Here is a 24091-nt window from a genome sequence, read left to right on the forward strand (position 1 = left end):
ATGCTCTTATGGGCTATAAAAGATGTACCTGTGGAAACAGTGGCAGGTGGTGTAGTGCTGAAGTGAAATGTTGTTGTTGTGGGTGATGTTGAGATTGGACATTCATAGACAACCCTTTCAAGCGTTCCATTGGGACCACAGGTTGCGACAATACATCCTCCTGTGCCATCTGTAGTGTTGTAGACCACTTCTTTATAGTTGTATTTCCACCCCTCATAAATGCAGACACATTCTATAAATCAAGAGAGAGCGTTATTCCTTGGTATTTGAAACACAGAGCAGAGTACATCAAATGTATCCTACTCAAATAAACAACATACCATATTCATCGTATTTGCATTTTTTGCCATGATTTGTGCATTCACTGTAAAAAAAAAAAGATGAAGAATGTGAATATATTGGCTCACAACATCATTTATTGTTTCAATTTTTTCTATCAATCCTTTGCCATTCATTGTGTGTTTAAATGTAGAAATGCCCTATCTTCTCTGAGTCAGATAATCAGTTCTGCTGTACAAATTCAGGCTAAAAAAAAACTTAATGCATGTTGAATTATGCTCCACAGCTGTAAACTCAACATTGAAAAATCTTTATTAATCTTACCATGATTGACAGTTCTGCTGTGGAGGCATCTGCATTCCTGGTTTGTAATTTTTTCCATTTTCATAGCAGCCACAATTAGGAACACAAGTCATGGTTTCTTCATCAAAATAGGGCTTATTCTTAGGACAGTGTGGATAGCAGCCTGCAATAAACAATTAGTTATGTTGACACTAAGCCTTTCACATGTAGAAGTGATGCTGTGTTCTGCTTATATCTGCTTTCCCCAAATTATTCCATATGGTAAGTGGAATTTCAGATTCTGTTATTGTTGTTTCTTTGATTGCAATAAAGCCTTGAAGTATTTTGTTCTCATCTTCACTCCAAACAAGTTCACGATACATTAGTGAGTAAGACACTATTAGAAAATATCTTCATGTAATTTATAATAGAAACATGTCATATACTGAATAATATAAATTTTGTTAATCATATTGCACTTCAGCTTTTTTATAAGTAGAATAGGATATGCATAATTATGTTTACCTTCTAAACCTCTCAACTCATGAAGGCAATTTCCACTTGGATTACTGCAGGTCTTCATACAAGGGGCTCCACATGGCTTGTAGTGCCACTCACATTCTCCTTGGGGATTGTAGTAATCACAGAATAGAGCTAGAAGAAGGAAAACAGCAGAATATATTTTTGCTCTACAGTCTTTCAGTTTTGCTGGATAAAAATGCCATGTGTTCAGCGTAATTGCATAGGTGGTGAACAGTATATTGTCTTATTTCTAATTTAATACAATTGTTACATTTCTACTACCTTTTGACACCGATAAAGTTATAATGCATAAAACACAATTACACATTAAACATGAAAGATCATTAATTGATTCACTGATTTTAGCTAGTATGCACTCATGTAGACAGATGGGAGTGTAATATAATGTAATGTAATGTAATATAATATAGTATTGTAGATGATCTGTTCTGTATCATCATTCACTAGCAAGTCAGGCACTAATGATACCACTGGTATAGTTACTATCAATGGTTTAATTTTAAGAAGGCAAGTCAGCATCTGGTCATTATGCAACTTGCATGGTGGGGGTTTTGGCTGTTTTTAGAATACAGCACTGCCTCTTACAAATACAATTTTATCCTTTTTTTCTTTCTTCGTTCTATGAGTTTTTCTTTTTTTCTTCTGTGTTTTCATTCCCTTCAAAAACTAGTAGAGTGAAACTTACGACAAATGGATGGGGTTCTCCATGAAATGCAGATGTCCAGCTCATTGCATGCTTGAGCATAGGCGGCTACTGCTGTACAGAAACATTCACAGTCTCCTCCAGTGTCACAGGCACAAGCATCATCCACACATGCTTGGTAATATTCATTTGGCTCAACCTGTTGGAGGAAACATTTGAATTTTCTTTCATCTGTCCTCCTTAATAAGGCATTCACTGTCATAAGAAAGCTGAATAAAATATCTGAAACTGACAACTCTGTATATGCAAGAAAGATAAGAAGGAAGAAACAATGAGAATGCTTTTAAAAATCAAGAGGAAAACATAGAATAAAGTTATTCCTAATAAGTCGTAGAGGTAAGAACTATTCACTGTTCAAGATATCTTTGCAGAAAGAATGCTGTGACATTACTACAAGCTAGCACATATATATATGAGGTGACTGATATTTATATTAGTAGAAAACAGACATATCCTGAGATCTGTAATTGTCCCCTCCCACCCCCACGCCCAACTATCAATTTCAAGGCACAAGCTGAGGAAGTTAAAGTGAATGTACGATCTATGCAGTTTCCCTGGGACTTGATCTGGCTTCACTTCATCAAGCATGACCACATGAATTTTGGTGTATTTTTCAGCTATCCTACCTAAAAATTAATGCAATCTCTGGCTCAAGAGATTTTAAGACTGAAGTTTTTGTCATACCTGTGAGTGGCACTTTGCAAACACTTCACTGGTAATGATGCTGCATTGCTTCTGTGCCCAGGCTTTTCTGTATGGGTTTGCAGTGCATGGATCCTTGGTACGATTGGCATTTGGGCAACTAGAAGATACTTTCCAGCTATTGGCAAACTCCAGCACATTTCCTACCACAGACTGACTCCGTGTAGTGAAGTCATTGTTTCCATTGCCGTCATAGTTTCCACAAAGTCCACAGACGTGTCCCTGCACAAGGATAAACACAAAGTACAAAGATCAGTAAGGTACAGTTTCTCAGTATCTGTGGGTAACAGACTTCAGGATTAATCCTACTTAAGGTTATCTATCTGGGCCTTTTCGGTAACAGTCTTGGACATTTTCATAAAATACCTTTCATGTTAGGAAGAATAAGAACAGGAAGCACAGTAGATTCATGGGTTTTTTGTTAGCATTGAGCTAATCAGTTTTATCTAATCTTGAAAATACTTCTTCAGTGATGGCTTTTCATGAAGAAAGCTACTGATGTAGTTGCTATCATGCCATACATGATAGTAATATGCAATTGCTGCTCTTCCAGTCATCTGCTTACAGCCTAAATTTCCATTATTTAATTTCAGAGAGAACATGAATGTAACTCAAGAGACATTTTATCCAGTCATTTTCAATTTTGAAATGTACCTGAAAGCTTGGACTAAGTTTGATGAATATACTGGTTTTCTTGTCCCACATGAGAATCAAGCCAACGGTAGTGTCAACCACCAGGTAGATGCCCATGGAACGGATTTGGAATGGCATTTTTCCTCCAGGTGTCCTCTGGATGACATCAGAGCGTCCATCACTGAGCACAAGCTCATAGTTCTAAGACAGGAAAATAAGTTGTTAGGGGCAAATTTTAAAAGTCACCTATTGGGCAGTTTTGTATATTGCCAGTAACTATTATTGAAATAAAAATGCTATTATCATAAAAATTATTCTATTCAACAGCCTCATACTAAGTAATGTCTCTTTAGAATTGTCTCCTTTGCTTTCTGTAACAGAGAGCAGAATCATTGGCAGTGAGCAAAGAAGTATAGTAATATTTTCACTGGCTTGGAAGGCACTTCTATAATACAGACTGTCTGGGACAGCTTGTTCTGTCACAGAATCACAGAATCACAGAATAACCAGGTTGGAAGAGACCTACCGGATCACCGAGTCCAACTGTTCCTACCAAACACTAAACCATATCCCTCAGCACCTCGTCCACCCGTCCCTTAAACACCTCCAGGGAAGGTGACTCAACCACCTCCCTGGGCAGCCTGTTCCAGTGCCCAATGACCCTTTCTGTAAAGAATTTTTTCCTAACGTCTAGCCTAAACCTCCCCTGGCGGAGCTTGAGGCCATTCCCTCTTGTCCTGTCCCCTGTCACTTGTCTTTCTGGCACGTTAAATCTGGAGTACAACTTATTAAAGAAAAATACTCACCCCCAGGAAAACTTTAATAGACTTAGAGCAGGTGGTTCCTGTAGTGCCACATGGAATGTTCTCAGTGATGACACTGAATGTTCGCTGATTCATACTTTGTTGACCACAGTAGTTCTGAAATATGGGAATGATACTCCATGTTAACTATGCTACATGGACATATGTACAATGCAAAGTACATTCAACAATGCAAAAATCTGGAAAGGACTCTGTTACCTGGACTAGAACATATTCACAATCTCCTTCAAAATCAAAGCGTTTGCCATCGAAGGTGGTGTAATGCCCATCTCCATAAACAGAACAAGTTTCCAAGCAAGGTTCCTCAGAGCAGTGCCATTTTCTGTTTCTACATGTACTATATAAGAAGAAAAACACTCCAAATGTAAAAACGTGGTATAGTTATATGTGCATTCCTGCATGTGCATCTATCTAATTTTAAAATGTGTTAAGCCTATGATGAAAAAATAAGGTCTGTTTATTGTCAGAACTATAACATTGCTCAAGAGTGTTCGGGATTTACCCGAAGATTATGTTACTTCATTACACTTTACATCTTTCACATTTTCAAATCTTGTTGGATGTATTGAAATGTAGGAAAAAATGAAAATGTAAGGAAAAAAGCTTTCTTGGTTCAAAGGAATATGACAACATCCATGTGCCATGTGCCCTTGTAAAAAACAGACAAAGCCTGGTTTTTAGGTTCAAAGTGGATCACCTTATGTAGGGTTCCTTCCTGTAAATCTTGATGCTATTAGACTGAAATGCTGCAATAAACATAGAACTTTAGCTATTCCCTTTCAGATACTTGAAGATAGTATGCTCTCACCAGTTGTTACAGCCAACTCTGATTGATTCGCCTGGACTGTAGGAATTCCCATTGTGAACACATGGACAGTCTTCTGGAGCTACACAGCCACCTTTGCCATCTAACACTTGGTTATTAGGACACACACAGCCAGAGACACAGCCGGTTCTGTACTGCAAGGACCATATAGAAAACATGAGTAGAAATATTTCCCTGATGGAAGAGCCTAGTAATTGCAAAAGGGGTAATTGCAGCTGTTAATTGTAAAAGAGATCTAGTCTAGCGTGCTTTCAATTGGGTATAAAGAGTCTATACTTACACATTCCATATCTAGAGTCTGACAGCTCTTCTGGCATCCCGCACCTACTATATCGGTAGTGGCATTGCCACAGTCAATATAGACCATGGGAGGTACACAGACTGAAAGAGAGAAAAGCCATGAGAATGTAAGATCAATCATGTAGTTATATCTTAGTGTTTCCTTAATCCAAACTGAAGGGAAAAAAGTCTCCTTTGTAAGAGATGTGTACCTTAACATAATGTATTTGACCAGAAGGGAGAAACTGAATATTGCTTTGAGGTCATGCACATCTCTCTTTTGTGCTAATGTTTGGACTGCTCATAGAAATTAATGCTTAGTTAGAGTAGAGAAACACTTCCTTTCCAAAAAATATCACAACTCAACCAACCAAAACAAAACAAAGCAAAAACAAGAAAAGAAAGGTCCTGTTTACTTTGTATTATTTTATGCTTTTCACATTTTTATTTTATTTTAAATGAGGACAGTTTTCTCCTCATGTTCAGTGAGGTGATCAAATATTCTTTCCCTCTGGGTAACCCAGGGGTTATAACTTGCTTCAGCCATCTGAAGGGTAAGACAGTGTTTGTTTATTAAATAAAATCTTAAGTGATATGTTACCTGGTTCAGGTTTCTCTCCAATGCAACTCAGCTTTCCATTGGTGCAAGTGCTATAAGAAAAGGAGAAAGGTTATGGTTTTGCTGTCCCTTTTTAAGTTTCAGCTTATTTCCTAATGAATTTGAAATAATGAATAATTACTGTGTGATAAAACAGAGAAAATGTGTCCTTTTTCAGAATAGTTCATACTATTAAAAAATATTTTATAGTAGAGTAGACCAAAATATAAGGATATTCTGTTTAAAGAGAGGTTTGCTCTACCTATTTGCCTGGTTGAAACTGTTCTTTGGAACTGTTCTTTGGATACCATCCCTATGGGAGTAACATGTCATGGGATTATTAAGCATCTTGTACCACAGAACGAGTCTTTTGCAGCCATGGATAAGAAAAATATGTGTGGTGGGAAGGAAGGGAGGAAGGAAGGGTAGGAGTGAGTGGAAGTTGGGTTGTTAGCCAAGGCTAAACCACCACAGTATGGTTTGCTGAATTCTTGTAACAGTCTAAATACAATCTTTCAAACATGGATAGACCTAACAGTTCTTGAGGATCTATGATTTTTTGTATTGAAATAATTAAGGAAATAAATGCATTTTATTTTAATAGATTGCATGATGTATATATAATTTCCTGATTGCCTATATCTAATATCATTCTTTTCTTAAAAAATTTCTTACCAGACAACACCATTGTCATGAATAACTTCTCCAGAAGACAGAGGCATTCCTTTGTAGTAACAGGGACAGCTAGAAGCAGGCACACATTTGCCACTTTCATCCATGTATGTTCCATTTATGCAGGTGCAGCCATCAACTGGGACAAACTTGATGTTGCATGTGACATCAGGCTCACAGAGAGACCGGCAGGTGGGTTGACAGGTATTGACATTGTAAGTATACTCCAAGGATTTTGGACACGAGGTTGTGTATTTTGCTTGAGAGTAAAAAGATGAGTTATATTTATAGTTCATTTAAGAATCAATGTAAGTATAAATGCAGTATTTGAGGTAAAGTAAGTCTGGTAAGCCTGTCAATGTGTATACTTGTGCCTCACTGATATCCTCAAGAGTGTAAGTTTTCTTTTGTACTGCTAGAGCAGAATTTTCCCCTATAAACGTGTCACAAATACAAATGTTTCCTCCAGGTTAAGAACCAAGAAAGGTTCAATTACATTAATGCATTGTGTGGTTTTCCTTCATTGCTATTTTTATATTTGGGAAACACACTACTTGTTTAATTTTTATTACAAGAGTATGGAGACCCATGTTGCTTCTGCTGATTTTGAGCAGGCAATCTAACAATGTCTCTTTTTTATATTTCTTCCTGCTTACTGCTTGTCTTCTACAGTATTCCTTTCCTCCTCAAATTCTTGAAAGAAAACGCCATACTTAAAACACAATTTAATGCAATTTACTGTGGATATCCCCAGTAGATGTTGCATGGGGTCTTCTGGATGGTCATTTCCAAGATGCAAAGGGATATAGAACTTACTGCAAGCTTTGCTCCTCCATCCAGTGAGGAGAACTCCTTTAGCAGCACAGGCCCTGACATAGGTGGAAAGGGCAGCACACATGCAGTCCTCACTCTTCTCACAGTTACATGTGTCAAACATGCAGTTCTAGAGACAGAGGACAACATATGATCATCAGATTGTCATGTCCAAGCCATGTTGCTCTATACTTTTTAGAGCATCATGTTCCCTGGAGATAAAAGTGAGTGTGATTTACACACGAAAGTTAATGTATGCTTATTTGTCTTTTGAAGATTTCATTGAGCACTTTCAAAAACAATTCAGTTCAGGGAGAAAGAGTAATTAGAGGTCCGGAATTTTAAACTATTTTTTTTTCTTTTTTCTTTTACTTTTTTTACTTTTTCAGGTGTTGGTAGGTTTCCCAACTACATCCAGTCTGTAGCCACTGTGTCATATACACTTAGAACAAGTAAAGGGTATTTGGTGCCACCCAGCTTTTAAGTCTTAGGCTTATGAACTTGGGCTCTCTCCACCAGAGGAATGAAGATAATAAGAAGTGATTTGAAGTGTTGATATGCTGCATAAGGTCACTATAATACTACCATTGCAGAAGATGTTTGTTGAACACGATCTTACAGATTTCCAATAACGGGGATTTTGTAAATTCCCCAGGCAGTCTTTTCCAGAGCTTCCTCACATTGAATTCCTGGAACATTTTTGTTCACATTTGACCTAAATCTCTTTGCTGCTCATTACACACACTTCTTGCCTTGTCCTTGCATACATGCAAAAGCCTTCTGAAAGCAGTTCAGAGCAATTAAAAGAAGGGCTACTTAAGGTTATGACTAAAGCTTTCCTTATATCTCAGGACAGGTGGCTTTTGTCCTCTGACCCTTTGATTCCCGAGTCCAAGCTCCTAGCTCAAGCATTTAGGTTTGTATCTAAATATATGAGTAGTGGGAATACACCTGTAAGTTTATCTTCCTGGGAATGGACAGAAAGATACCTTTACAAAGGAGTAATTATTATGATGTGTAAATGAAAATGAACCCTTGGCTTGAAAAGAACTATCAGGAATGCATCTCCTCCTAGCTGGCAAGTTATTCTTTCAGTTGTTAGCAACAGATATCTGAGTCTTTTAAGTGGGAAAAAGTTAAAAGCCAAGTACCTTCTGGTAAATTTCTGGATTCACCGTTGAGTGACATGCAGCAAAAGGTCCCATGGGGTCAGAGAGCAGGCCACACCAGTGCTGAGCATACTGGTCTGTGAAATGAAAACATGATAAAAGTTATTAATGCGCTTCATTGTCTAAACTCTCGTCTCAATGTAACTATTCTTCCTACAAGGTAATTGCAGAAGCTTAGCTTTACAATATAATTCAGCTCTGCATTTGCTGGAACACAGTCTTTCACTTCCTCTGTACACATACTTCCTTCTGCATGATCTTAAACTGAATGCTCTTAATTCATGGTAGGTGTTATGGAACAACCTATGACATCCTTATCTGAATTTTAAAAATAAGGTTCACATTGTGAATTAAAAATGCATTAGTTTATCTCAGAAAACAGAAAAGTGTCTTGTGAATGCTCAAAAATTACATATTTATTTGGCTGAAATGGAGCCTGAGAGCTATGAAGCTCTGAATTCTGTGTGGGGCTATGCACAACTTTTTTTCTTGATTCCAGTCAGTCCTTTCCAGGAATGGATCCATGATATGCTGATGGTTCCACTTTCCCTTAAGTAAGCTGGCAAAACTGCTTGCTTTCTTTATCCAAAGGAATTTTTTTTAAGATCCAAAATATTATCCTAGTTGTTATTTATTGTTTGAAGACTTCTAGTGTTACCTGAGGAAAATGGTGTGTGTACAAATGGTCCACTGTTATTTTGGTAAACTGCTTGGCAATTGATCAGCTTATTCCTACATCCCATCACAAAAGAGAACAGAAATCACCATATGCCGAGCTTACCATTTTGTATGCTGACGGTACAGGGGTTTTCAAAGGTAATTTTGGCATCAGGACAATCAGCCCGAGTTTTCCAAGTATTGCCAAAGGCAGCTGAAGTACCCTCTATTACACCACTGGTGGTTTTAAAATCATCTGTCTGGATGTCATTGAAGTTTCCACAGAGACCTAAAAGGAAATGGGTGGGCTGTGAAAGTCTCCTACAGAATGAGGTATGCTGTTGAAGGCAGTTGTTATAAGATCACTTACCACAGGTCTGCCCTTTATGTGATGGGTCTAAGTCAATAAAAACTTGCATGAGAGGCATGAGCTGAACCTGCAGCTGAAGACCAAATGTTGTTTGCAGAATGATGAAGAAAGATGATGGTCTGAAGATGGTGACATTTGCTAGAGACATAAGAACATAAGAGTTACAATTTTGTATCAGCTGAGCAGTTGAAATAGCTGTTCATTATATAGAGGGATTCTACAGCTGTTTGATATGATCCTAATTTCTGGAGAACTGGAAGAAACGTGAGCCGTATAAGATTTTGAATCCAGCACCAAAGCAGGCTGTCTTTATTATGAACAATACATGTTTTAAAAAAATGTCCAATTTCTGTCAGGTGTTTTAAAATTAGAGGAAGAACATACAGCTCTGCTGCTGTTTGAAAGACCACCTTAGCCTGATGAAAATTAGATAGCATGATTTAGTGGTGGACTCCAAGCAGGACCTGTTCTGTCCTTTCAAGGTTTACTTTCTGTTCAGGTGCAGTAGAATTTGAGAACAACTGTCATGAAAGGAACTCTGCAGTGATGAATGTGAGCAAAGGGACAGAGGGAATCCAGGAAACTAAACAACTTGAGATGTTGGTGTCCTCTTACGTTTCAGAATTTTTCCAATGTTAGGATCTGGAAGTATGCAATGGTACTATTTGCTTGAATTGAATCTCCATTTAATTTGATATTGCTTAAAATTAGACCATAACTTTGCTAAAATTTTAAGGGTTCAGTGGACAAACCACATTACTTTTAAAATTAATTGGAGTACTTAGGTAATTGAAGTACCTTGGGTTTGCTTCAGTGTAACCAAAGGTAGAATTTGGCTTTAGATTAACTGATGTGATAGTATTTTAAAGTGAAAAATGAGAAACATCATAGAAATCTTCCAAAGGAACTTACCTGCAGAGAATGGCAGCTGTGTGTAGATCATATTCACAAATACACTGCCAGACGACTGGATCACGATGTTCTGTCCACAAAAGAAGGCAGTAATTATTGAGCATATTTAGGAAAAACATTTCCCAAATGTTTTCTATCTGGTATTATTCAGGATAAAGGAAAAAAAAAAAAGGGAAGGGAGACTGTGATGACATTCTGATTCCTATACTATTTCTTTAATCTTCATTATTCCCATCCACTGACTGTCAGACACAAGCAAAATTCCAAAGATAACTACATGACAGGGAACTGATAGGATCTTGACTTCCAATGTACCTAATTTCTTCCTAATTCTTCTTTGAATAATGTTCAAATGAGATAAAACAACAACAAAAAAAAATCAGTGCAGATTTCTTGTCTGTGCTGTTATATGCTGTTTGCAAACCGCTTGTCTATTAAGCTTTCAAAACATCTCTGCGGAATGTTTGTTATCTACGTTTGCTACTTACAGTTTGTCCTCCATTTAAGCTGATGGCTATACCCTTGAGGCATGTCTCAGTGTCAGTCAGGCCACATTTGTGGATATCTCCCAGAACAGTGAATTCATTGCTGTCACAGAGCTAGAAGAAGAAAACAAAATATGTTGTTAAAAGGATTATGTTAAAAACTTTCACATTCAAATGACATTCTTAAAAAAGTGAGCCTTTTAAAATACTATTTATTCCTTTTCTTCATGTTCATATATTCTTACATATGAGTGTACAGTGACCAAGTAAGCTGGAATTCATTAAGTCTGCACAGTGGAAGCTCTCCATTACTTATGACATTTAAGGGCAAGTTAGTTGTTAAACTGAACATTAAAACTCCTTAATATTTAGGTTATGCTAGTTCTTAATGTTTAGGTAATTATAATTTAATATGCTAGAGAAAAAGAAGGAAGTGTGCCTTTTCTAGCCTGTTGGTTATGGTGTTTACCTGGGACAGAAGATAAATAGTTTCCAGTCTCTTCTGCACTGCATAGGTTATGAAAGAGCCTGATGATTTGGACATTCTTCCAACAGGTGGGAAGAATTTAAACGTCTTCTCACAGGAGAATGTTAAGCTAAAATTACTGTTCACTGAGGTACTGATTAAAGGCAAAATTATTTTTTTCTCTTTGTTCTGATTTTCATTGAGCTGTGTTCTGTGACCTGTATTCGAAGTTTGCCTGAAGACTAAGACATTACAGAGAAACAGAAGGCTGTAATTCTGAACATGTTTTATCAGTCTCTTGGCATACTGAAGGTTAAAATGAGGGCAGCTGAGATGCAGCATTACAGCCATCTAAAAATTTAATGTTAAAATTTTGGGCTTTTTGACCTTTTGTGTCCAAGTTTAGAGGTTTTCTGTTACTCTAGAATCTCTGAGAATCTAACTCTATGTGCCAGTGCCAAAAGGGGAATTTAACGTGTAAGTATGATCTATAGTTCCCTTGTGGATTGAGACAAGTGCCTGTGAATATCATCAAAAACTTTCATTGATTTAGTCTAGTCTATTTCTAAATTACCTGATTCTAGCTCATTTCTATGTATTTATGGTTCTATTTCTTGATAATATTTAGTTTGAGCTTTTTGAGAACAGATTTTATTTAATATGAAGTCTTTAGGAAAATTTTTACATTACTCCTCTGATAGCAATAAATAATAATATATATCCATGGTTCTGAAGTCTGCAAATCTGCAGTCATTGTTTTAGATACATCTACTCAGAATCATTCCTGAAAACCCCAGTAAATCTTAGGTATTTTTGTAGGTCATCAATTTCTAATTTGAGTTTTAGAATGCATGTATGGCTTCTTCACATTTTCCTTTTAGTTTCTTAGCTTTTTGCTTTTAAACTGTAGAATATTCTGTATTTTCTGGGAAAGACAGGTTGGAAGGTCAATCATGTTAATGAAATAACTCCTATGCTATGAATTCTGTGTAACAATAACTCCATTATGAATACTGTTAATCAAATAAGCTATTGGACTATATTAACTATGAGAAAAAGAACAGCCCCAATGGAGGTAATAAGCACATTTCTCAGAAAAAAGTAGTTATAAAACACAAGACAGGTGATATTTATTTAAAAAATTAATGGAAACATGGAGATTGTTTCATGAAACCTAAAAACTCAGCACAATTCTTAAACATGATCAAAGAACACAGAACTACTACAATATGTTTACTTAGTATAACCCTAATAGAAAGCCCCATGATATCCATTTAAGGCTCCATGTTGACCCTCTACATTTCAGAAGGTTGATTTGATTGCCAGTAGTTCTGTGTAATAAAAGCATTTTCTTTTAGCATATTGCTTTAGCAAGGATTGTGATTATTTTTTACCTTGGTTAGGACATAGCTACAGTCTCCAAAGAAGGAATAATGTTTCTCATCAAATGTTGAAATGTGGGAGCCTCCTCCAATACTGCAAGTCCCAGGGCATGACTGGGTGACACAAGACCATTCACCTCCAACACAGGTACTGAAATGAAGAAGACATTCAGTAACCTTGGGTAATATAAGTGTAAATTAAATGAGAGATCATGAGAGCAGTTCATGCCTTAATTTTCCTCTTGAAGCATTGATCATGCCATCAAAGAAAACAACATTGTTTTAAAATCTCAGGATAATTATATGGGGCAGGCACATTTATATTAGTAATATATTTTTTTTAATATTGCTGTTCATTTCCAGTCTTTGGGCAAAATTCAGTCCTGGTGAACCTTGCATACATTCTGCTACACATGAAGGGTCACCGCTCATCACCATTAGAATGGCTTAAGCTTCAAATATGTTAAGTATTGTTTGGAAAACAGCATGCATGTTTATGGTTCTTGTATTCATAGGTAGGTGGGTGCATTTGCATGCACTTACGCAATGATGCTTCAGTAATTATAGTGATATTGCAAAAGTATATATCATGTCCGTCAAACATGCCTCTCAAATGTGGTCTTCTACTCAGTCTAATGCAACGTGTCCCTAAATTTCACATTTTCCATGCTATTTACATGAGCATCCTAGTATTATACAGTAGTGCTACAAAGGACGTAACACAGTAATTCACATTTTTTTTTGTTTGAATTTGATTGTATCCTTTAATTATTGGTCTTGAAATTGGAGTGCCTGTGTCCAAACTCAAATTTTTGCTTCCAAGTGTGAGGAAGAAATAGAGATTTAGCTGTCATCTAAGAATGTGTAATCAAGGAACATCAGTTGAAAAGTAGTTCCTCATTTCTTTCTAAGGGGAAATTAGCAATTTTTCCCTGTCTTCAAAATGTTTGTGAAACGTACCTAAAAAGAAATATGAAAAAGGGAGTGCGTTACCATGATCTGCACTTAGATGAGAAGGAGGCACGAGGAGCATAAGTTTCACCTTCATAGGTACAGTGGCATTCTTTACGGGGGATGCAGCCAGCACCATTAATGTCATCGAATACCATTCCTAGGGAAAGAAATGTCTGTTACACATTCTGTGCTCTTCAGAACATGCCTTTGTACACATATGTGGCAGATGCCTGAAATCATGTTCCATTTCCTCTGTATTACAGAGAGCATGAATAGAAAGTAATTTAAAAAAATAGGATGCCAGCTATGTGGGGATTGAAGGACTATATTACATTGAAAACTATCTAAAATCTTAGGGTGATGAAAAGAGACCTCTAGAGAAATACCTTTCTGTTACAGACTTCATTAAAATTACTAGATAATGAGGTGGAAAAGATGAATAATTTGTAAGACTGTCCAAGGACATATTTGTACAGTAAATATTTTTATACCCAAAGGTAGAGGATTATCTAAGAGAAATCAATGCTATGATACAAACAAGTGATGGTGAATTCTGTGAGATGTCATGATGGCTGGGCAGAAGAGGTGCAAGGAGTGAAGATCCTGCCATGAATTCCCTCACAACAGTAACAATTCTCAGTCCCAGAAGCAGGTGTACAAAAAGAGAACATATTTGCGTTGTTTGTCTTGTACTGATATTCTCCTGCATAACTCTCTGAGGTGCCAGATTTTACATACTGTCTAGTACTCTTTACAGAATCACAGAATCACAGAATCACAGAATCACAGAATCACAGAATAACCAGGTTGGAAGAGACCCACCGGATCATCAAGTCCAACCGTTCCCATCAAACACTAAACCTTTAAACTCCTTGTTGGTGATTTGGGGAACCAAACACAGCTCTGATAACACCAGGAGTTGTCACTGTGGCCAAAATATTGCAAAAAATTACATACTTCCTGTTAACTGAATATGGATACTGATAATAGAAGACTTCCTCTGTTGTTAAGAGGGGAATATTTTATTCTCAGTTAAGTCATTATGTGACATGTCAGGCACCTTTGTTGTTTAAATGGGCTTTTTTTAGTAATCTGAATAGAAACAATAACAGCAATGATGTGGTGAGAATGATGTAGAGTGGGAAAGTGGTTACCTTTGTACAGGTAAGTTTTCTATGAGAAAAGAGCAGGAAATAAGCTTACCTGGAGGACAGATGCAGCCATCTGTACAGTGATCTTCACAAAGTGCAGATCGTTCTGGGTTGCTGCATGTGTCAGTGCAGGGGGAGCCACATTCTTGATGTTGCATGTTGAAAGGGCATGATTTGGCTGAAAGTAGAAGAGTATTTTAATGCCGACTTCTCCTTTGAAATGTTGAGAAAACGGTATTTGCAACTTAGGATATTTTCTGTCAAGATGTAATGGGAAATCCTGATAAAAGTGTAGGCTGCAACCTTTTAGACTTCCTGATATATATCAAAACGTGTTAGTAATGCAAAATCTTCTAGACTTTCATATTGCCAAGGTCTTGAGTATGCTCAGGTTAAAATTGATTTAATGAAAATTACATGCACCTTTAACTAGCTGTTGTCTTGAGGCAAAAAAAAATCACATATTTGAAGTTTACTAGAAACGGGTAGGAAGCACAAGTAAAAGTCCTGAGATACTTACGACACAGTTCTGAGGTTCTCCAGTTCAAAGGCTGTCCACCTGCATGAGCACACTGCCGGGAGTATTCAGCAAAGGTGTTGCACATGCAGAAATCAGCCATAGAGCTGTCACAGTGGCATAGGTCTTGTATGCAAGTTTCAATGTAGTCCTGAACATTCACAAGTGCATTACAGGCTGTAAATGCTTTACTGGTTAATACTGTCTCACAGATAGAAGCCTAGGAGGCAAAACAGGGAGGGTAAAACAAGAGTTTAGAAAATATCAAATTAATTATTTCAGGCATGTAGCAGAAGAAAAGGCAAATGTCCACCTGGTTGGTCTAGAAACCTGTCCCACAGTAGCCACAAGTAGATGTTTAGGGAAAAGTATAACAACAGAACAAGTACTCCCATATCTTCCCGTATCTTGAGTTACCATCAGCTCACTAGACTTCCCAAGCATTATACAATTTCATTGCATTAAGAAATCCTCATTGAATTTCTCTTTCATGAAAATATCCAGTCTTCTCTTGGAAGGGGAATGTAACTTCTTAGCAAAGAATAAAAGATGAAATTTAGAAAAATCTTCTTTCCAAATCTGCTGTTGAGTCATATCTGTGCTATATTTTTCCCAATTCTAACAAATTTTCACCTAAGACAAGGACTATGTATTTTACTCTTAGAAAACAAGTTTTGAGAGAGAGGTTCTTACAAATTCAGATGAGCAGTTTGACAGAACAGCAGGAGGAGTAGGATCAGCACACTGCTCTGTGGGTCCATCCATCTTCTGCCTATTCCCAAACTGTATGGGAGTCAGTTTTATATCTGTAAAATGAAGTCCAAATATTAGACTAATATTTATTAATTTACTGGCTTTTCATGGAGATATTTTCTCCTGTGTCACTACCGACTATGACATGAATGGTGATTACCAAATAATATCACTAAATATGAAAGGCAGAAGGAAATGAAGAAGGTATACAGGGAACTGGATCCAAACTATTGAAAACAAGTAGAAAGTTACATGTAGCAGGTCTTAAAGGCTCTAACAGTGCTGGAAGTAGCCTATTACATTTCAAACCCCAAACTCCATACTTAATTAACATTGTAGAAATAACATAAAGAAGTATTACTAATTTTGTAAGGAAGAATAACGAAGTGCCAATACTTAATAATGCTTCTTATTACTTACTATCTGAAATAAATTCATTGCTACTTGGAATTCCATTGAAGTCCCCACAAAGTCCACAAGTTTGATTGGCATATTTCTTATCTAGTTCCACCTAAAAAAAAAAAAATGAGGAAAGAGAATTTAGGTTCATAAAATGTCAGTCTTGATGGTTAGGAACACAGCCTACATCAATATTGGTTATGTACTCAAAATTAGAAATACGTATGCTGTGCAGAGTCTGTCATGTGGTAATAAGGTAGGCACCATGGGGAAGGTCAGTGACCACTAAGAAAATCTTGTCTTTTTCTAGCCCTGGGGCTGTAAATATCAGTGCATTGCTAGGTCTGGAATATGAGGAATACTTCACTGTGAGTTGGGGGCATTATAAGTATGGGTCTTGATCCAGAGGTGAGCTAATTGGGAAAAATGGGAAACTGGGAAAAGACTGGAAGACAGAACAATGCATTAATAATAGACACAAATCTAAAAGTAACTGATGCCTACCTAGCTGATTAAGACTACAAAGATGTGAACAGGCTATTTTCAAAATACATTATTTCCGCAATGTTTTTGACATTTTCTTACCAGGAGGGCATCCTCTTCATTCCAAAGGAAGGTCAGTCCCATCTTCGCAGAAACTTTCAAATAATTGTTACTTCTGTCTATCAAGATTCCCATATGGCTGTAGGGCATCTGAACCCTGGGAAATAAATAACTGTAATTCAGCGGAGGTAGGGACAGAATATCCATGGAATATCCACATTGATATCCTCTCTGGTTACATTTGAGAAGCTTCAACATGCATAGGTGAGGGAATTAGTCAGAACAGAAACTAAAACCAGACAACACAGGTTTGTAACTTTAGGGCTATTTCCTACACAATTGCTTCTCTTTTTTACAAATGGATCAGCCTTGTTCCTTTTGGTTATCTCTGTTAATGATGTTTTAATAGGTCAAATGTTGACAAGTGTCTCTGGTTGCGTTGTTCCAAAAAGTGCTGGGAGGTTCCATTTTGTCGGCAGTCTGCTTCAGGATATTGTTATTTACCCCTTAAAGCTCTTGATAATAAAGGGATAGACTCTTTAGGCTTTCTGTAACATGAGTGCCATTCACGAAGGTGTACCAAACATAACCTTTAGACTAGCTCACTATATGTGGCTGTTTTATACACAACTCACTGTGGGAGAGCTGCCCAAATATTTACCCAGGCATTTGGACAGGTTTTACACCCCATGCCAAAGTCAATGCTCCATTGTTACATAGATAGCAAATTTTCAGACCTGCTCATTTTAAGTGAGCGCAGGTACAAGTTGCAGTCACTGCTTAACAGCATACTGTTCAGTGCAAGGACAAAAGCTGTCAAAAAAATCCTAATACTTTTAGTAAATACAGCTTGTAAATTCAATTGTATGTGTATACATATATACACGATTGCAGCAGTGAAGCAGCATCTGGGATATAGGTCATCGGAAAAAAATGGACACAGGAATAATCTACTGAAGTGGCACTTGGCTCACTCTCAGGCCCTCTTATTTTTGTTGATATTTATTTTGTTGACCTGAGACCTCCAGCTGCTTGGGAGCAATGTGATTTCAGATGAAGGAAAGGGAAGCTTGCTCAAAGAGCCCTCTGGGAGTGACAGCGGTGACAGCAATTTCATGTTATGAACATACAATTTGCCATCAAGCAGGACAGAGCCACGTGTCAGTTCAATCACAGTTCCTTCCAGCTTCATGATGACGTGAGTGATCATGGTAGCATTTTTCACCATTGCACGCCTAATTTGGATGTTGAAGTCCTCATAAGGAGATTTGCAGTTGGATGTGAAGATGTAATTGCAGACCCCAGGGAAGTAAAAGATGTCCCCATCAAAGGTCTTGAAGTGGAAGTTACCCCACGTGCTGCACACACGTCCATTGTGAGAGGGGTTGCCAGCTGTGGATTCAAAATAAGTAGTAAGAATTTGCTGTAGTTTGTTGTAGATACTGTCCCTTTAGTTCCTTTTCCCCTTTTATTTCTTTCACTAGCCTCTGTCTGAAAAGACCATCTTCTGTTACCCTTCATTTCAAACTATTTATTTATTGATTGGTTATTTATTTAGTTCAATTATCTTTTGTGTTTAACCTGTTTTCACAGAATCACAGAATCACAGGGTTAGAAAAGACCCCCAGGATCATCGAGTCCAACCATTCCTATCAGTCACTAAACCATGCCCCTCAGCACCTCATCCACCCATCTTTTAAACACCTCCAGGGAAGGTGGCTCAACTATCTCCCTGGGCAGCCTGTTCCAATGCCCAATGACCCTTCCCATGAAAAATTTTTTCCTGATGTCAAGCCTGAACCTCCCCTGGCAGAGCTTGAGGCCATTCCCTCTTGTCCTGCCCCCTGTTTTGTGTCAGGATATAGGGCCTTAGATTGGAAGAAACCTCCTGGGTTACTGTTTCCAATGATTTTGCTCTGCTGACAGCCATATTCTATAAATCCTTTCCTAAATATATGAAGTTCTAAAGTTTCACCATAAAACTGGTTTAAAGTTAGTTTAAAAAAGGCTGGTACTCCTACTAGGGGGAAACCACTCATAATCACACCTTTGAATGCTTGGAAGACTTTTGCCACCATCTTCCAAAATGTATTCTTGTCTCATGTGCGCCTGGTTGTTCCTGTGCCAGTATTACGCTTCACCTTGAAAAAGTCCTACCTCCCTCTCCTTCCCCACCCATTATAGAAATCTCTTATCGGTCTTTATTTCCTTACAAGCAGGGTCTCCTATCTTCCCGATTATCGTCATAGCCCCTCTCTGCATCTCTTCCAGATTTGCACTTGCTCTACTTGAACATGGCTAGTCGGAATTGTACCTTATACCCTAGATAAGGTGTCTCACCTGTGCTTTGAACGTTATATTATTTCCCTCTCTTTACTGTGTGTGTTTTAACTTGGTATTATTTATACATATATAAAAATACAAAAATAAAAAGAACCTGATGAACTGAGACTACTCGTCTTGTTAATTTCTTATTTCATGATGCTAAAGGATCTTAATAAAGGAGATTAATAAAGAATTTATTAATTTATTAATCTCTTCAGTCACTCCATCACACATTCTACCTGTGTGATTAACAAGAACAAAGATATGAATTGTGCCATTTGTTTAACTTACCCTTTAACTTCAGTGTATTTTGAAAAGGTGGGATCATTGTCACTTCGTGATATTTCGAAGGTGGTGGAAATTCTTGAGGGAAAAATAGATCAACTTTAATTTTATTAGAAGTCCTAAAAAATGGATACAGATTGCCTAGTCTCTTTAGAGATTAACATTTCCTACTTCTAGCTACACTCTAGGAGGAAGTTTCCACAAGGTTTTACTGGTGGTTTTCACATAGCGCTTTGCATTTGGTCTTTCTACATATTTCACTAACAGCCAAATCCCAAAGACTATGGTCTTTTGCTGTAGCACTTTCTTCCATTATTTATTCAAGACTCATATTTGATGCTGGCCCTGATGTTCTTTCTTAACTCAAAATCACCAATCTGATCCTTAAAGCACATAATAATGTAGAAAAAGCAGTGCTGATGTTTACATCTGAACCTTTGCTTCAGTACACTTCAAAACAAAAAATTACTGAATATTAGAAAATGAGGATGAAAAATGCAGCTGACTTTTTCCTGAAGCTGACATCCTTGGGCTGAGACATGCACACTTGTACAACAAACTCTAAACAGATTTATTTTTTTAAAGCAGTTTAAATTCTGTGAAACTTTAATTGTGTACTGTTCATGCAAAGACTTCTGTTGGTAGGATCCAGCCCTAAATTTTCTGTGTCCAAATCCACTATTTTCTCTTTGGATCCAGCAATGAAAGGGATAGAATACTTAGAGAAACTGCAATGCGATTTTCTTAACATGAAAGTATGGGGAATTGATGCAGTTTCTCCCTTGAAAGTATTGAAATCATAGAATTTTATGGTTTCCGAAGTGTAGATTGTGGTACACTTTCAGTTGAGTTTACCACTATTTTAATTGCCAGCTAGTAACTTCACAAATAGCAGATTGCAGGACAGGCCTAATGATTAATAGTTTCCTCCTATCATCACTAATACACCAGTCAGCATTGTATCCTAATACAGTCAGCATTGTATCCTTCCACCCTTATCTTATTCTATATATTTATGGTGTTTGCTCTGTACAGTTATGTGTCATGAATGATTTTGCAGCTAGTTTTCTTATTCTCTTATGGTAATGCAGTCATCTTGATCTAGCATAAAAAATGTATCTTTTATTACCTAGTAGCAAATACCTTGGTTTCATGTATGTATATACACACCTCTACTGAAAATATGCTTTTAGATAGAAAGTATACATCTTTCATGAAGTTAAAGATTAGATAACTATATCATATCAGTAGACCAGTTCCCCTGGGCCAGGCCTCAGAGGAAGTTCTCCAGTTTAGAGCTGTCAGAGATTGGCTGTGAATTGGATATAGGGTACAAAGGAATTCTCCTTCTTTTTTTGGGGGGGGTGGGGGTGGGAGGGAGTAGGTGGGGGAGGAAGAGAAAACGTGTTCTAGCTAGGATAAGATTCTAGTAAATTCATTATTTATCACTCTAATTTGGGGCAAAATCTTAGAAGTAGATAAGTATAAAAATATTTACGTTTTTGTCGCTGCAGGATGGGTGAAGAATCATAGTTTGATTTTGATATTTGTTCATCATCCTGGGCTTCAACTGTATCAAGAAGAATGGAGGAGGAAAATGTTAATGTCTAATTTTCTTGAGTTCCCTCATTGTTTCTCAGTTATATCTGCTAAACATGAAACAGTCAGTAAATCAAAAATCAGCAAAGCTATATTCATGTACAGGAGGTCAGATTTGCAACAGGACCTGTACTTCATTTAACCATAATGATGCCACTCCTTCAGTTTTGGGTTTCGGTTTGGTTTTTTTCCTAATAAATTACTACAGGGAAGCTATTAAAAACATGCCTATGATAAATTGAGCAGATCCTTATTCTGTTATTGTCACAGTACACCTTATAAGCTTTTCAGATGAAGGACTTAATTTTCTTAGTTTTTATGATTATCTTGTGCTTTAAGCATCAGTAAAACCATTTGTCTAGCCAGAGGGCTTTAAAAATAGGACCCTTCTGTACAGGAAGAATTTGTTTTAGAGTTGGAGGACTGATCTTTGTGCTCTTGTACTGAAATGCAAAGTTACTCTTTAAAGTTTCAAGTACTTTTTTGTAATAAGCAGCAGAAGGGAAACAAACACACAAGCCTCGCAGAAACAGGTCTTTCCGATAAATGCATTTGTCACTGTTGATTTTGCTCAAAAGCAAAACTTTTTGTTTCCAGCCAAGAAACTGTTTTTCATCCATTGCACTGCAGCAGCAGAATAAGAATACACACAAAATCTGCAGAAGCTGCAGGGACTTTCAATGCACCACTTTGTGAGAGCTCATTAGAGGGCAGGTCACAAAGGAGGCTGGAGAAAACCGAAAAGTCAGGCTCACTCCCTGCTGCATCCCACATGGGCAGCCTGTGGGTAGCACCACTAGAGGGGCTAATGCTGAAAAGCAGAGCTGCAGGGAGCTCCCCAAGTCCCTTCATTTTTGCCCCAGGTGGTGTTGGAAGGACACATTATGCCCATTTTTAAGCTATGAACCATTCAATGCTCCTGGGCTCCTCTCCATTGCCTATCCCCACAGAGCTTTGTGCTTCTCTCTCCATGCATTTTATGGCCACAAGACTCTGTCTCATGCCAGATGTGGATTCCCTTTCCATTGCACGGGATGGTAAGCCTACAGCTAGTCTTTTGATAGGCTTCTTTGACACTACCACATTTTAACATGAGCTAGTGTGGAATTACCTGGAAGTAGGAAAAACTGAAATAATGCAATAGAATCTGCATCTAAGATCAAACGCACTAAACCCAAACATTGTTGTGACTTTAAACTTTAGGGGAAATTAACAGGTGAAGTATATGTAGAAAAAATATACACTCATCTGTAAGTATGTACTAAGTGCACTCTTAGAATATTTAAGGCAACTTCATTTGGTTTTATCCCATCAAAACACAACCCTATGCTACAAGATTTTATGCAACCTTATGTGTAAGAAGAGATAGACTTCGAAAATCTGTTGTCCTTTATTTTCAAGCAAAATCCCTTGTTTTTAAAATACTGTATCATCAGCTTATAAAACATAAAGCAAAACCATTAATAATGCATGCAAGCAGACTCCATTGACTTGTTCCTTCCTAAAGCAAATTTTGCACCTTTTGGCTTGTGCGTTTAGAAACGCCGCCCCACCTTGAGGTGGAGTTCAAAAGCTAAATGTGAATTTTGAGGCATTTTGGTAGAAATGTGACTTCCAAGTGAGTTCCACTGAATTCAGTGGAGCTATTTCAGATTTTGACTGAAGAAAGCAGGGTGAGAGTATGAACTACAATATAATTTTTCAAGCAAGTAAATTTCCTCTTCTTAGGAAGGAATGTATTTGCAACATAAAAGAAAATCTTGCATAAAGATAGCAGGTTCATTAGATTCACAAAGCCAAAGGGAAAATACGTTTCAAGCTCTGAAGCAGGTTATAAATTCTTTAAAACACTAAAAACACCAAAAACACCAAGCAAGTGAATCTTCCTACCTTTGATGTGTATGAAGGCAAGTGCTAGTATTGATATCCATAGTGATATTCGCGTCCCACCACCTGTGCCCATCTTCTGGAAGTCCGGTAGGAACTACCGAACAACCTGCCTCTGAGGAAATACCTGTATGCTCCTGAGTCTTATATAGTGAGAGAGTAGGTTTTGGCTCAGTTCCCAGATTGTTTCACAAGGTTCTTAAAAGGTGGGGCTTCAGACATTTTAGTTTTCCTTTGCAGGTGCACAGGTAAATAGAGGATGCTCTGACTTTCCCTTAGGTATTTGCAGTCTAGGAGGAGTCTTTCTGTAGGGCTTCGTGATGAAATGGCAAGAAGTGAGCACGAAGAATTTTTGCTCAGGGTTGGTCTTCCCAGATTGCTATATATTATGGGATAAATACAATTTAAGGGACTTCTGAGTAACTTTTCACCTGGAGCTTGGAGTTAATAATTTCAATTTTTAAAAATTTTCCTCCTTATAGTAATTGATGGCAACTTAACTTCTCAGAAAACCAAAAGAAGTTCCATCTGACACAGAGGTGGGTTTTTTTTAGTGAGTTTACACCTATCTATGTAGCTACTTTTCCTTTCAAAATGGAGAAATCAGAAGCCATCTAAGGTCAGCATTTATCCACAGGCCAGACCTAACACAGGACTACACAGTGAAAATCCTTCATAAATTCATTCAATCAGCATGGACTTTTCCTTGAGGGATTCTTCTCACATAGGCAGTTTTAATGATACATCAGCTGGTTCCCTTTTGAGAAAGCATGATTTGGCTGTAACAAATTAGATTGTTTCTACCTGCAAAAATACAGCTTTTCTTGGTGACTGCTGTTCCTAAAGACACAAAAAGAATGATTTGCAGGAATGTCCTTTGGAATGTTCGTTATCTTAGGAACAATGAGAGACTGAACAACATTTTGTGAATATGTTAATATATTTATTTACATTTATATTACTTTAGTGAATTAATCTTCTATAGTGTTTTATCTTGGAGTGCAGAGAAACACAGTGTTTCAGTAGGAGGACAGACCTCATAATCCCACATGGGATCAAACAGTTTCTGCAAAGAAGGGGAAT

General features: G+C 37.4%; 1 protein-coding gene across 1 annotated transcript in view; it reads right to left on the bottom strand.

The window, feature by feature from the left end:
• MUC5AC (mucin 5AC, oligomeric mucus/gel-forming) overlaps nucleotides 1–23114 on the bottom strand; it is a 49656-nt gene extending 26542 nt beyond the window's left edge. Inside the window, exons 1-30 of the mRNA XM_069857121.1 lie at nucleotides 23012–23114; nucleotides 21021–21092; nucleotides 19529–19600; nucleotides 18043–18304; nucleotides 16955–17069; nucleotides 16391–16481; nucleotides 15911–16023; nucleotides 15221–15437; nucleotides 14753–14878; nucleotides 13589–13706; nucleotides 12608–12746; nucleotides 10751–10861; nucleotides 10263–10332; nucleotides 9351–9488; nucleotides 9105–9269; nucleotides 8306–8400; nucleotides 7158–7284; nucleotides 6345–6600; nucleotides 5673–5722; nucleotides 5073–5173; nucleotides 4775–4926; nucleotides 4165–4303; nucleotides 3949–4062; nucleotides 3164–3343; nucleotides 2492–2731; nucleotides 1790–1946; nucleotides 1087–1215; nucleotides 604–745; nucleotides 321–364; nucleotides 29–232 (exon numbers count right to left, since the gene is read on the bottom strand). Coding sequence (XP_069713222.1) covers nucleotides 29–232; nucleotides 321–364; nucleotides 604–745; nucleotides 1087–1215; nucleotides 1790–1946; nucleotides 2492–2731; nucleotides 3164–3343; nucleotides 3949–4062; nucleotides 4165–4303; nucleotides 4775–4926; nucleotides 5073–5173; nucleotides 5673–5722; nucleotides 6345–6600; nucleotides 7158–7284; nucleotides 8306–8400; nucleotides 9105–9269; nucleotides 9351–9488; nucleotides 10263–10332; nucleotides 10751–10861; nucleotides 12608–12746; nucleotides 13589–13706; nucleotides 14753–14878; nucleotides 15221–15437; nucleotides 15911–16023; nucleotides 16391–16481; nucleotides 16955–17069; nucleotides 18043–18304; nucleotides 19529–19600; nucleotides 21021–21092; nucleotides 23012–23084 — 4012 coding nt within the window. The 5' untranslated portion in view covers nucleotides 23085–23114. The remainder of the gene's footprint in view (nucleotides 1–28; nucleotides 233–320; nucleotides 365–603; nucleotides 746–1086; nucleotides 1216–1789; nucleotides 1947–2491; nucleotides 2732–3163; nucleotides 3344–3948; nucleotides 4063–4164; nucleotides 4304–4774; nucleotides 4927–5072; nucleotides 5174–5672; nucleotides 5723–6344; nucleotides 6601–7157; nucleotides 7285–8305; nucleotides 8401–9104; nucleotides 9270–9350; nucleotides 9489–10262; nucleotides 10333–10750; nucleotides 10862–12607; nucleotides 12747–13588; nucleotides 13707–14752; nucleotides 14879–15220; nucleotides 15438–15910; nucleotides 16024–16390; nucleotides 16482–16954; nucleotides 17070–18042; nucleotides 18305–19528; nucleotides 19601–21020; nucleotides 21093–23011) is intronic.
• Between the last annotated feature and the right edge of the window lie 977 nt (nucleotides 23115–24091).

Source organism: Phaenicophaeus curvirostris, chromosome 5 (genome assembly GCF_032191515.1).
Source record: "Phaenicophaeus curvirostris isolate KB17595 chromosome 5, BPBGC_Pcur_1.0, whole genome shotgun sequence".
Lineage (NCBI taxonomy): Eukaryota > Metazoa > Chordata > Aves > Cuculiformes > Cuculidae > Phaenicophaeus > Phaenicophaeus curvirostris.